Below are 14204 nucleotides of genomic sequence, written 5' to 3' on the forward strand. Positions count from 1 at the left end.
GCCCGCAGTGACTCAAATACCAGTCCAAAATAGGTCTTTGCATACAAGCATTGTTCTCTCCAGGATCTTGATGATGGCTTGATTGGCACATGAATAGGGTACATTAGAGCTAGTTACTGTGTCTGAAAGAAAGCTAAGACATCATGTTGGAGGAAAAAAACAGGTTGATGTGACATGGGAAGGAGAAGGAAGGAGAAATAACTTACAAATATGGTGGGGGAAGAGGGGGACGTTGCTTCTGTTGCAGGAACAGACCTGTCTGGCATTTTTTAGCCTTTCTGTGGCTGTCAGTGAAAATGTTGTAGGTCCTGCTTCAGCAAAACGCTCAAGGCTCACTGGCATCAACAGAATGTGTATGCATTTTTGCTATTTTCACTGAAAGGAGCTCTGTGTACCCAGTTTCTTAAAGCTTCTGAATGTCTAAGGCGCCTCTGGTAGCCAGGATTTGTGGCTGTTTTGAAGGGTGATTGCTCCCTGAAAAAGCATGTTAAGTGCTTCGTCCACAACTGTCACACAAATGTTCCAGTTAGATCCACAGAGAAGTGGATGGAAACCATGCCCAAATGGCTGAACGTGTCGTTAATTTCCATATCTACCAAATGGACGGAACCTACACATTGAGCAAACGAGAAACCGTCAGAGCAGCCTCCCGTCCTGGTTCCTTGCTTCAAAAAGAAAGAGAAGAAAAGGAATTCAGTCTTTGTGTCCACTCTCTTTTTTGTTTTATGATTTGGATATGTTTACTTCTGCAGGTGTTTTGAAAAGGCGGTAGCTGGGCGCAGTGGATGAGAAGGACATCGTGGGAGCTGGAGGGGCATCCAGGCTCCTCCTGGCTTTGGCAGGTTGCTTCGCCCCGGTGCTCCTGGCTTCCGTCCTGTGCTGTTTGTCTTGTCCACTTAGGCAGCAAACCCTTCCAGGCGAGGAGTTTCTCCAGCTGAGTATTTGTCCAGTGCCAGTCACGCTGACACGTTGAGCCAGGGCTCTTAGCTTCTTGTTGCAGTACAAACAGTGGTGATAAGGCGTTGTGCTCATTAGGGAGATAGCGTGGCTGCTTGGGAGACGGCCAGGGCATTTGCTGGGTGGGAGGGCAGCAGTGCGTTAATACCTGTGGCTTGTTGAGCCAATCGCAGCAGAAGCTGACTAAGGCTTTGAGGATTTGGATATTTCCTTTCTTACAAGAACATTTCTTAAAAGAAGTGGAAAAGGAAACATACGCATAAGTGGCATGACTGATGTGCTTATTGTGAATGCAAAATGGGCCGTGCATCAAGAAAGGTTTCTGCACTTTTTAAGTGCTGAAGGCCTCTGATCGTTTCAGAGGCATTGGGACCGTATTTAAGATTAATGAGGAGGGGCAGAATCACAAGCAGAAACATTTGTAATAATGCAAAAATGCTTTCAAATCTTCTGCTTCATTTTATCGTTAATAAACTTGTCAGTGTTAAAAGGAGCAGTAAATGAAATCTGCAAGGAGAGAAATGCTGGGGCATGGCGGTGAGGACTTGAGGATACAGGACAACTAACACTGGAGCACCCAAGGGTGCCCTTGGGATGGCCCCTCCTCCTGATTATTGTACAGACCGTGTCAGAACACGGAGAACTTAAGTTGTAAATGCAATGCCAGTCAAATGTATTGGGGCATCAGTGTGCTATTACTTTATAAATGTTAACTAATAGCATAGGCTGAGGTAGCCAAACCTTGCAGTAGTGAAAGTACATAGTATGTAAAAGGTAAGAAATTAATTAGTCGGCCTATTACTTTACCATTTTTGAAATTCAGGCACTGTTGCAAGCTCACTTTTCAAGCATAGGCTCCTCTGCAAGCAGCATCGTTCCTTTGCCTGATACTTGTTTTCCTCATGTTTGTAATTTTTAGCTGATGGGTTTGGCATGTCTGCATGTAATATATTGAGTTGCAGCTGCATTAATTAGATTCACAGTCCAGGCAATTACTGTTCAAAGTAGTAGTTGTGAAGTGATGCTTCTGGGAGATAATTGTTTGCTTCTTGTTATCAGGAAGATGCAATAAAACAAACAAAACCCCTTACTTTTTTCTTTTTAATTGAATAAATTTAATCAGAATATCCTTGATTCTTGAGGTTTTCTGCACTTTTATTACACACCACATACGACTAAGATGTGGGACAGTGTTAATGCGAGCTCATTTGCTCTGTCCCTTGAGAGTTTTTATTTTCATCCTGAAGGAGCTGGCTTAAGGGGGAAAACAGTTCTGAAATGGGGATGGAGTTGAGCTCTCGGTCTCCCCTGAGACTGTCTGCTGGGATGTGATGTGGTTGAAAATGATACTGTTTTTTTATCCTGTGAGCATGTTCCTACAAGGCATTCAACGCTGCATGTGCTTCTTCAGGACCGTAGCACTGCAGTGCAGCTTCGAACAGCCAAAGGTCGAGTTTCTGCCAATCTCCCTCTCTGTTCCAGCTCCTCTGCCTCTCCATGCAGCTTTCTGAGCCCGTTCACCGTGGGTTGAACAAGCACTGATGCTGCCACAGCAGCAGAGAGGAAGGAACCCAGTATGAAGTGTGTACAGAGCTTCTGGGAAACCTTTAGTAGGCAGGAGTGGATTTTTCGTTGTATTATTTTTGCATGTTGCTATTATTTAATTGCCATTCCGTGTAGGACATAAATGACTAGCAGTAACAAAACCTGAAGTATCCTTTGGACTTGCATTGACTTACATCCTCAGAAAGGCAGTGCCATTTTTAGCAGTTCTGCTAGCTAATGTGGGTTTAGCCTGGACTCTAGTCCAAGCAATGACCACTGCAGTACATCTGTGTATTTTTCTTAGTAGACCAGTATATGAACAATTCTGTGTCTGATTACCAAAAAAAAAAAAGGGGGGGGGGGAAGGAGAGAGGACAGAAAAAAATCATTGCTTTGTGTTGGTGATCTTCACCTAAGTTAACATAACTGGACCATTACGCAGGTATTAATGGTCCCAGTCATAACGGACAGCTCCTTGTTGTCGAGTGCCTCCCAGCATCATGTTGACTTGTATTTTCAATAATCTGGGTTATTTAATGGGCTTTTCAGAAATATTAACAACTCCAGCTTTGCCTAGTACTGCTGAACTGGGTCAGGGTTACTACCTGGGGAATTTTACATAAGACGAAGACCTTTTACCTAATTGTTTTTGTACAAGTAGGTGGGAGGGCTTTATTCAAATACAGATAACTCTGCCTAAATAATTTTGTAAGTGTTATAATTAAATTGTTCAGTGGCAGAGGGCCCAGACCTTGGAAAAGACTGAATGGAGCCTACAGTATTACATGCTATTATCTATCAGCAAACAGGTTAAGCTTGCTCAGAGGGAGTATTTTATAGGATTTTAAAGGTGCCTTGTTGAAACATGATCTTCTTTCCTTCAACAAACACTCCTCTCTCTCTGCTTCCCTCTCTCCCGTCCCTTCTTAGCTTCACAAAAGACAGAGGTGAGGCAGAGGGACAAAAAGTTGGCTGTTAATGAAGTGGAGGGGGAACGCAGGAGTATTTTAACTTTATTTTTTAAGCAACCCATCTTGATTGGCTTTGACCAAGATTTTTCTGTAGCTAGCTTTTCAACGTCTTTTCAGAATTAAGGTCTTTTTTTTCTTTTTTTCCCTAACCAAGCAGAGTGTTTCAGGCCATCAGCATGTGCTCAGATGCAGCGCACAAGCGTGATGGGACGCAGCGTGTGCAGGCTCAAGGGGTGACAGCCCAGCCTACGGTGCAGGGCAGGAACCAGCACCAGCATCTCCTGGGGGTTTGAGGAGACAAACCTGCACAGCAGGGCTGGGGGGAAGGAAGGTTGCTCTATCCAACACAGCAGCACCTTTCAGCTGGAAAGATGCAGTGAAGAATGGTACATTTAGCCAGAAAAGAAAGAAAGAAAAAAAAAATGTTGCAGGTAGATGGCCCTCAGTTCAGACAGACTGGCATTGTTTTCTTTTTCTCTGCCCATTAATTATTGTGGCTCTGCAGCTTTCATTCTCTGCCTCTGTCTTGGGCCAATTTTTGGATCACTTTTGTGTGTCCTTTCTGTAGCACCCTGCTGGAAGCCTGTGCTTCCTGTGTTGTGTTCCCCCTGTTACAGCTTCTCTCACCACGCAGGAATGATTTGTTGTTCCCCCTCCTCTGTTCAGTCACCTTCACTCAGCCGTCCTGCCTAGCCAGAATCCCCCTGTAGCCATCAGCAAGGAGTACATTTAGGATAAGTCATCTCACAAGGGTCGGGCTTCACGGTACAGGCAGTAATTGAAAATGAGAGGAGGCTCTCTGTGCCCTGCCTGAGACTGTGAAAATGCTGGGTGTGCGTTTTTATCTAATTCCTCTTCGTGTGATCTCACCGATGGAAGCCGTGACTTAAGGCACGCTCTAAGATAGATAAATGTGGTGTTTTTATCTGTAATGCGAGAGAATTAGTCAGGTGCCGTTCAAGATACGAGAAGTGGTGCAGAGTTTGGGGCAGCAGAGGTGGCCAGATGGGGAGGGTTTCAGGGACTCTGGTGAGGCACGGGGTGCGTGAGGGCGGCTGTGGGGCTGGCAGGCCGCAGCAAGCCGGGAGCGCTGGGTCCTGAGAGGAACGGGAGCTGTTGGGGGACTGGGTGGGATCGAGTGCTTCCAGCTGTCCGCCACGCTCAGGTGTGGTGTTTCTGCTCGTCTCAGAGCCTGGGGGAGTTGGCCCAGCAATCCATCAAGCAGCGACCAGAACCAGCCACGGGGGGCTGCTGGAGTGGGCTGCAGGCTGAGGACGGCAAATAGGGGCTGGGGTGCTGCTGCTTGGCTTTCTTTCACCTTTGGCCAGGAAAAGTTAGGCTGCCGTACCCGGGAGAGCGAGATAACATTTCCAGCAGTTTCTGCGAGCTGCCTGTTTGACTCGTTCGTTTGTTTGCTTTCTTCCTTGGTGTGTTCCTGGAAGAAGGACAAAACCCGTGTGTTACTGGGGTGGGCGGCTGCTGCTGTGGCTCCTCGGTCTGTGAGCCTCGGTGGCCCTGTGGGTGTCCGGCCCGGGCAGCAGCACCGCTGTCGGAGCGAGCACCGCGCCGCCTCCACGGCTCCTCCGCCTCAAGTGGCGAAACTCACGGCGGCGATAGGGCCGTGATTCACCTTGTCCCCTCCGTGCGGCTTCCTCTTGCTGAGGCGGTTGCCACCTTGGGCTGCTCATCCCCGCGGTTTCGGTGCCAGCTCCGTGCCTGCTCACGCCCCAGCCTGTCTCGCTTGGAGGCGGTGAGGGAGCCGCGGCGCGCTGCGGCTCCCCGGCACAGATAAGCCGAGTTAATGGCTAACTGCTGAAAGGCGCAGCTCTGCCCTGCGCCGTGCCTGCGGGACGGGGCGCTGGGCTCACTGAGAACAAGCCATTTAAGCCTTTCAGATATTTAGCCTGAACTTCAGCGTACCGGGAAAATGTAGGGCAAGGTTTTTTTCCTAATGGTGGCCACGTTCGTAAAGTGTTGCCTTGCTGTCACATGCGGATGTGGGTCCCAGAAGGGACTGTGCCTTCCCCTGCTTGCTGCTCTTCCAGCTTTGTGGCAAAGCATTAGGACACACTCTCCCCAGGTACAGAAAATAGAGGGTGTCTGTTTCAGTACAGCTCATGGATAGCGTTGATGCTTCTCAAATCTTCACTTTAAAGGTGCTCTGATTAGTGCTTACATCCAAAGAGTCTACTCCCCGTATTAAAATTAGAGATGCTAACGCTCAGAGCTACAGGCAAAACATTCTTTGCTAATTTCAGATCCCAGAGAAAGCTGAAATTACGTTGAGTTTGGATGTCAGCCATGCGAGATGTGTACATGATTTCCACTGGCTGCGTGGACAATTGCATGTGAAGTTTCTGAGGATCAGGCATTTCTGGCTCTAGAAACTTCAAGGCTGTTGCTTTCAGATGGGCGGGATACCGTACGGCTGTCCTGAAGAGCAACAAATGTGGTTGCACGCAAAATCCTTGACGAGGTGATATGTATTTGTTTGGGAAGTGCTTTCTGGGGATGTGTCCTGCTGCCCTGTTTTCACTGCCACCATTTCATACGGTATATGACAATGAGGATTTTATACCACCTGGACGGGCTTCTGAGAGGCTTTACAGGAAAAAAGAGTTGTGGTTTCCATGCACTCCTTACTATTTCTTACGATTCACTTAGGGTCTTTGCTCTCTTCTCAGGCTCTTGCCCTACTCATAAATGCTTCCAAATGGACAGTGGAAAGGCCTGTGTGGTCGTCTGGAAGGGAAAAGACTAGCCTGGTTGTGAGAAACGCGTGTGTTGGTGACAATTTGAAAAATGTACGTGTGTGTCGGGGCAGGGGGGCAGAGAGAATGAATGCCGCAGTCTCCTGTGGAGCAGACAGCTGACGGTTCATGCATCTGATACTTTTATTTGCTTTTCTGCACAAGAAGAAAAATGTCCCCCCACAGCAACTGCGGCATCTCGTGGTACCCAAGCTGCTGGTGAGATACAAAGCACCTTTTACAACAGGCAGACGGCAGAACTCAGAAATAAATCATCTCTGATTCAGCTCCTCCTCGAGTGGGGCGAAGGCACCTCTATTGTGCTGCAGTGAATTTTATTTTGGTCATCTCTCACAACTGCATTTGCTTTCAGTGTGCTGAACCTTATTTTGATCTCCGTTGTGCTTGGTTTACATCAGTTTACTGACTGCTGAGGAGTAAGTCTCTTGGCTTACATTGGGGTATGTGTAAATGGAGATTTAGTGTATGTAACGAACAGGTAGTTGAAGGAAACACTGCATCCACATTTCAGGTAGCAGGGTAATGTTAGTGCCAGCGGCAGCTAAGGCTCAGTGCTGCTCCAGAGGGAGAGTGGGGGCAGCAAACCATAGTGATGCCACTTACTTACCGATTTCAACATAAATTCATTGGCATCAGTTGACTTTGTCAACTGCTGTAGAGAAAAAATAATTTTTTTTCCAGTAACTGTGCTTTTTTTTTCTTTATATGGTACTTTCTGTTGTCAGTATAAACACGGAAACTTTTTTAATGAGCTAGGTTAGACATTATGGTCTGGCAATTGGAGGAATAATGTGGGCATTCTTCTCGAAAAGCAGTTTAATTAGCTACTGCAGTGACTTTGATGGTCGGTTATATGGTGCTGACATGGCTTTTAGTTCGTCACAGCATGAAAGGAGGCACAGATACCCTGAGATACCATTTCCTTACAAGCAACACCAAGCCCTTTGCATGCTCCTTGCTCTCCTCTCAAGCCAATTCTGCCCCGTCCAGCACCAAGTCCTCTCCGGGGCTGGAGCCATGGAAGAGTATATCCTAATGATGAATAGTATATCCTAATGATGAACCTGTCCAGTTTCATGAGGGGGTTGTTTTGGCTGATACAAAATGGTTCTTCATGGATCTGTGCACTTAGTGCGCAGCAGGGAGAGTCCAAACTGACCTTCCTCTGCCTCACCAGAAGAAGCAGATGTTTGAAATGCGGTGGGGGCTATGGCCAGGCTAGGATCATCCATACCTTGCAGTATTTTAGGGCTGGCACTTAATTCTGAGGCTGAGCCTTTGAGGTGGCAATCAGTCTGCTGGCTCGCATGCAGTCCTTAGGCCTGTGGCTCTTCATGTGAGAGCTTCAGGGTACTTGCTGAGTAGGGGTGAGAAGGAAGGGGTGGTTTGGTTTTCTTTGGTTGTGTTTTACCCAAAATACTTGGGGAGGTGACACACAGATGCTAGAGGACGACAGTAGTGTTCGTTTGGAGGACAAAAAACAGAAGGCTGGGAAGGCTGTGCTAATGAGCATCACTGGATCTGTCTTTAAACTACATTAAAAAAAAAAAAGTAATAAAGTAGAAAGTAAGAACGTGGGTTATGTCATGAATTGTTAGGTGGTTATTAGTTTAATTATCAAACTGGATTGTTTTTGTGCTACTGTTACTTCTATTGAGTAATGGCTTGCTTTAGGACGAGATTATCCCTGGTGGTTACGTAGATGTGTGAACTGAGGTGATGGCACCAAGTTTGCCACTTACTGCTTATGTGGAAAGAAAAAAGCTGAACAGGTCTGCATACCTATCATGTAAGCACTTGCTGCCGGCCTGTCTCTGCTCATGGACTGAAAATGAAATCTGCTTAAAACTATTACCTCGAGGACGTCTATAGGTTTTGTAGAAAAAATGACTGTGGTAGAGCTGGGACATGTTTCTGCTCTTCTTGTCAGTTGCTCCAGAAGCTGTTTGCCAGAAGCTTTTTATTAAGTCCCAATATATGTTTTTTTGTAGATGGTGTGTCTTTTTTTTTTTTTTTTTTAAAGACATTGTGGGGTGAAAATTTGCATGGTGGGTGGTCACAAGCACAAGCTTTTTTTTTTTTTTTTCCTGTAGTTTTTTCATATGCTGTGGTTTTCGAGCAGCCTTAATTGTGTGTTCAAATTGTATACACGTGCAAGTTGGTAAAAACTAGTGTTGGGGATAACAGTACCATAGAGACTGTTCTGTACACGTGTACCGTGCAGTTTACAGTCATTGTTTTGCTTGTAGTTATCAGAAAACATTTTTATCAACATTGCATTACATAGGCCTTTGCTGCGACCAGAGTCTCAAATTACTGTGCTTTGAAAGTTTAGCGTGCAAATTTCTAGAAACAGATATTACTGTTTGATAATAAATATTTTTTTTTTTCCTGGTCTCCTGCTGTCTCATCAGGCTTACTTTTTTCTCCTCCTTTTTCTAAAGTGGAAAAATCCCTTACTGTTTATTGACAGATCTGTGTTTTCTTCTTCCACAGAGATGTGAGCATGAACAACATTACAAGGCTACCAGAGGATGCGTTCAAGAACTTCCCCTACTTGGAAGAGCTGTAAGTGTTGCACACAAGGTAGTTTTGCTACAACATCAGATGGCTGTGTAAAGTGGAGGGTGGGTGGGGAAATAATACTGAGTTGAGCTGTGAACAGAGAAAGCAATTATACGTTAAAAAAAAAAAAAAAAAGTCCTCTACATGTTTGGAAACCGGAACAGTAAATGCTACCTACAAGGGACTTTTTACAGTAATTATTTTAATCATGACTAGAGTGATGACACATCTTAATTACAGCGTTATCCAAAGATAACACGGGAGGTGTGTAATTACCATTGTTTCCGATGGAGCTGCAGTGTAGCTGTTGCATAACTTCCATAAAATATGTTGTTTCAGTTACTGAGCAGCTCGCTCTCTTTGCCCTTGTAGGCTGCAGAGAGTGTTCACAAGCCCAGCCTGACCTGTTTCAGAACCTGAAGTTACATGGTACAGGACTTACTGTTCTTAGTTTCTCTGGCAGAAGCTCTCTCTCCAGCTCCCACTTACCTCCTGTCCCACTTGCTTTTTAGCTTTAAGTTTAACTTAGGTGGTACTTGCGCTTCTGAACTCTAGTCCCTAGCTTGTGCTTGATTCGTGTGCCCAGTATTTTGCTGAACCCAAGTCTTCACTGGGATGCCTTTGCAAAGGCAAAATCCTGAACAGCCCAGTGCTAAATGAGATTGGGTTTGAGAGCTGTCTGTTTTCAGAGTCAATAAACAGGGAGGAGGCTTTGACTTTGAATTACTACTTTCATAAGTACTATTATGTGACAAGTAACTTCTGTGTGCCTTAGTTTCCTTATCTTTAAAAGAGGGCAGTGGTTCAACCTTTCCCTGAGAATGTTGAGAACTTAGGATCATAGAACCACAGAATATCCTGAGTTGGAAGGACCCATGAGGATCATGGAGTCCAACTCCTGGTACCACACCATTGCCGCAGGTCCTATCACTGGTGATTAAGGAGAATAGGTCGATGCCTGCCTCTCCACTCCCCCTCGCAAGGAAGCTGTAGACACTGATTAGGTCTCCCCTCAGCCTCCTCTTTTCCAGGCTGAACAGGCCCAGTGCCCTCAGCCGCTCCTCATACGTCTTCCACTCTAAGCCCTTCACCATCTTTGCAGCCCTCCTCTGGACACTCTCCAACAGTTTCATGTCCTTTTTATACTGTGGTGCCCAGCACTGCACACAGTGCTTGAGGTGAGGCTGCACCAGCGCAGAGCAGAGCGGGACAATCACCTCCCTCAACCGACAAGCGATGCCGTGCTTGATGCACCCCAGGATATGGTTGGCCCTCCTGGCTGCCAGGGCACACTGCTGGCTCATATTCAACTTGCTATTAAACACAACCCCCACAACTTCCAGTAGTAAGCAGAAGAGAAGCAAAAAGCACTGCAATTTTCTTTTCTTTTGCATTTTCACAGTGTCAAAGTAGCATTTCTCATAGCAAAGAACATTTAAAATACAAAGTAAGGCTGTCCCTATTTGTGACTTCATATAGCCTGAAAATATGAATTCTGTGTTAAGAGATTTTTTTCAATAAAAGCACCTTGGGGAAAGAAGAGTTCAGTTTCCAAAAAGAGATGGGTCCTTATGAAGTAGGGAAGCATTGTTCCAACTGTTAAAGAAAAGGAAACTGAAGCAAAAAAGGGAAACCATTTGTAGAGGGCAACCTGATAAATTAACCCTACAGCAAAACTACAGATAAAACCTGGAACCTTTTAACTCTAGTTATCTGCTATAACTGCACCTCCTTGGAACAAAGGTACTGAGAAGCTGATAGAGATGGCTCAATTGCTCTTGAAGAAAGGCTTATGTATCTGAAAGCTTCTCTGTGTCTGTCCCTTGTGCCGCAGCTACACTGATGGGTCTAATCAGGTGTTCTGCCTCTACTTAAAATTTTGGTCTCTCCTACGTCCTGATAATGTAGCAGCTACCATTCCTGATACACTCACATGTCTGATTCCACCGTGCTTTAAGAGACTCTGGTTCCGGTCATTGCATTTGTGAAGTGTAGATGAATGTCAGATGAACTGTGTGTGAGATTCCTCATTTCATGCTCAACAGGTTCTGTTTCCTTGCACATTACTTTAAGTATTGCTTACTTTTACAATATAGTCTAGAAAACCTGGCAGAAAACAGATTTACCAGAATTTCCGATGGTGCATATGCACAATTGACACAATTTAAGAAAGGCTGTGGTATGGCATGAGTAACCAATTTAAAAAAATGAAAGAAAAAAAAAAAGAGAGGCCTGGGGGAAACTTGCTTGGCTCAGAATTTGTATTGGCCAGCACTCCCTATGTGCTTTATAATACGTGCTACTGTGTGGCTGTATCTTCTTTTGTTAGTCTATATTTGTAGGCCATTTGTTTTCCAAATTCTTTAGCTGTATTTCACACCAAAAGTAGAAAGAAACAATTCTGTTTTCTGAACTCCACCCCCAACTTCAGATGACTGTGGGAGCCTTTATTTTTTCACTATAAGTAATTAAGCAATAAAACCTAACTGGTGGGTGTGCATATTGTGTAACTTCCATAAACCCAGGGGCGTGTCAGGAGGTAAAGAGAAAAGGCAGAGCCTTCAGCCACCATCTATTGTGCTTATTGCCCAAGAGTCGTTTGCTACATGCACCTCATTGTCCCCTTAAATTCCAGCATTTCATTTTGCAAAAAAATAGACCGGCATTAAGAATTAGATGTGAACACCCAAAAGCTTTAAATCATTCCTGGCGTGCTGACTTCAGGGTTAAATCAACTTCTGAAAACAACAACAACTTTACAGTAAAAATTAGACTTGCCAAAGGTTCAGACGTACTTGAAGCGATCATAGATCCTTAGTACAAAACAAAAAAAAAGGTTTTATGTTATGCTTGAGTTACCTCTTACAAAAGGTAGCTGTTTGAAGCTGATGTTCCACATGAAGATGTGGGAAGGAAATCGTGTATCAGAATAGGTGAATCAATCTGTTGTTTTACCCTTAGTTTCTTCTCCTCTTGGAAAGACCAGCCAGCACAATTATGCTGTAGAGAGGTAGGAGAATCTCTAGAAAGAGAAGGTTTTTTTTTTGTTTGTTTGTTTTTTTAAAAAAACTCTCTAATTGACAATCTGTCATGTGTAGGAAGATAGGAAGTTGACCAAGAGAGCAGAAGATAAATAGGCTATATCTACATACTCTTCTCTTCAAATTTTCTTACTTGAAAACCATGAAGTGAGACTTGTGAGTTGTTAATGTTTCGCAGCAGCAGCCTGCTTACAGCTGGAAGCCTGCTTGCGGAGCCTCTGGACCTCTCCACTGGCAGTGGGAAGGTTTCTTCTTGTTGCATGAAGATCTGGTTATGGTCATCTGTGCACAAGTCAGCTCCAGGTTCCCTCGCTTCATTTCGTGCTCTTCCTAGAGAGACTATAACAGGCACTATAAGGTAGACACAGGGCAGTTTACCTCCCTGTCAGGAGTAACTAGTACCAGATGTGGCACGTTTTGGCTTCATTCTGCTGATTCCCTTTTCTCTATGGGAACAGGGTAGAGAAAGCGTCTAGTCTTGACTTTTCCTGGTTGTTACTAGAACAAACGGTCATACTTCCCAGTGTACAACCACGATTTTCCCTCTCCACTCAAAGATGATTTTCAAACTTTCTTCCTGGATTTTGTTTACAGTTGAACAGATCCAAGTTCTGACTGCCAGGCGCTAGCAAATTTGCTTTTTCAGCACACAAACCTGGGTGTGAGTCTCCATGCCAAATAAAGAGAGACGGAGTTAAAGCAAAGTGGTGTTGAAATCTGTGCTGGAAGCAACTTTTCCATCTAGACCTTTTCCCAAGAATTACAGGCCTAAAGCAAATGAGAATCCCACAAACTAATGGGAATGCAGTAAGTACCACAGCGCCATGGATACCAGTAACTGTCTTCATCCAGGAGATGAGCCCCACACACCTTTTTCTTTATACCATGGGAGAGCATGGCTCTCTAAAGCATGACTTTAACCCTGCTGTTTGTCAAATCCTCCAGGAGATTAGCCCCTTGAAAGAGTTAGTTAATATTGCAAAATAGTATCACGGAATTTAATTGAATGTAAATGGGAGGCAATTAAATGTATTATGTAGGCAACTGAGTCTTACACAGTACACATGTGGAGAGGATGGGATTAAAAAATGCATTAGGAGTTCTTTAATATGGAGCTTGTCATCCCCTTAATGCAATTTGGTAGTCTCGAGAGATTTCAGAGGATCGTTTTCCAAATCCTAAAAGGAATGCTAGCAAATAAAAGTGAAAGAAGTAGCATACCAGGTTTGTAAAAGCTGGCTGCTCCATTAAAAAGTGTGTTCCACATTGGTAGAAGGTGGCTGATTTGGCTGCCTGAACATCTTCATCCAGTGCTGTTTCAAGGTGTGCTAGGTTTTCTGACCTAGATGCAGGTGGGAGACCGGTGGCCTCCTGGAATGGCCACTGGAGGCTGGCTGGAAGAGGACATCTAATGTGACACTAAATGGCCATGTTTAGGGAGCCGACTGCATGGTGAAATATCATATTTGCGGGTATAATCTGAGGTTTTGTGCCGCAAAGGTACTGTTGTACCTGAGTCTTCCTAGGAGGTACAAAGCAAAGCATTCCAGCTGTCTGCAAGCCAAATCCGCCCGGTGGGTTATGTGCTCCGCGTGCCCCTGCTCACAAGCTCGTGCATGTTGCTGCACAGTGTGCTTGCTTACCATGTGTCTGTAGGATTCTTGCACTATTTATAAATGTTATAAAAATTCTCCATTTCTGTGTAACTGATACCCATCTGGAAGTAATTTGCAAATGATTGAAACAGCAATGGTCAGAGTCAGCGAGGAGCAGACCACCAAGGGTTTTGCCACAGCAGTTAAAGAAGTGTATTCTCCAGAAAATGTTAACATAAATATGCTACAGCCCTGAACTTGATATGGAAACTAAAAATCCTTGAAGAATTTGGCCACAGTTTTCTAACCACACCTTAAAGTATTTATAGAAAGCTAGAAGGGGAAAATATAGCTAGATAATGCAGTGTTTTTAGAAAGCAGGACCCATTTTCCAGTGTGAATTCTTAACTAGAAGAGCAAGGCTGTGCCATGTTTTGATGCTTTTCTGAACTGTTTTAGTTCATTCTAATATTTAAAGTTATCTGAAGGGGAGTCTGAAGGGTTTTGACTACACAAGTTCTATTCACTGCATCGGTGGAAGATCTGCTGGATTAATTAAAAGGCACTGTCTCATCAGGGAAGGCAAATTGAAATGATTTTTATTCTTGGCAAGTTTTCCAGTTTGATTTCAGAAACATGCACCACTCAAACAACGCAAATGTCTCCTTGGCTTCATGACCTTTTTACCACGGTTTGATTTCTGCTCTTAACCTTTTAAAGCATTGTCTTCTTATCTGCCCTGCGCTGTTGAATAAGGTT

General features: G+C 44.5%; 1 protein-coding gene across 2 annotated transcripts in view; it reads left to right on the plus strand.

The window, feature by feature from the left end:
• LGR4 (leucine rich repeat containing G protein-coupled receptor 4) overlaps positions 1-14204 on the plus strand; it is a 73797-nt gene that overhangs the window by 21212 nt on the left and 38381 nt on the right. For both annotated transcript variants that reach the window (XM_084520757.1, XM_084520756.1), the window contains exon 2: positions 8741-8812. In XM_084520757.1, coding sequence (XP_084376883.1) covers positions 8741-8812 — 72 coding nt within the window. The remainder of the gene's footprint in view (positions 1-8740; positions 8813-14204) is intronic.

This window comes from Aythya ferina, assembly GCF_964211825.1.
Source record: "Aythya ferina genome assembly, chromosome: 5".
NCBI lineage: Eukaryota > Metazoa > Chordata > Aves > Anseriformes > Anatidae > Aythya > Aythya ferina.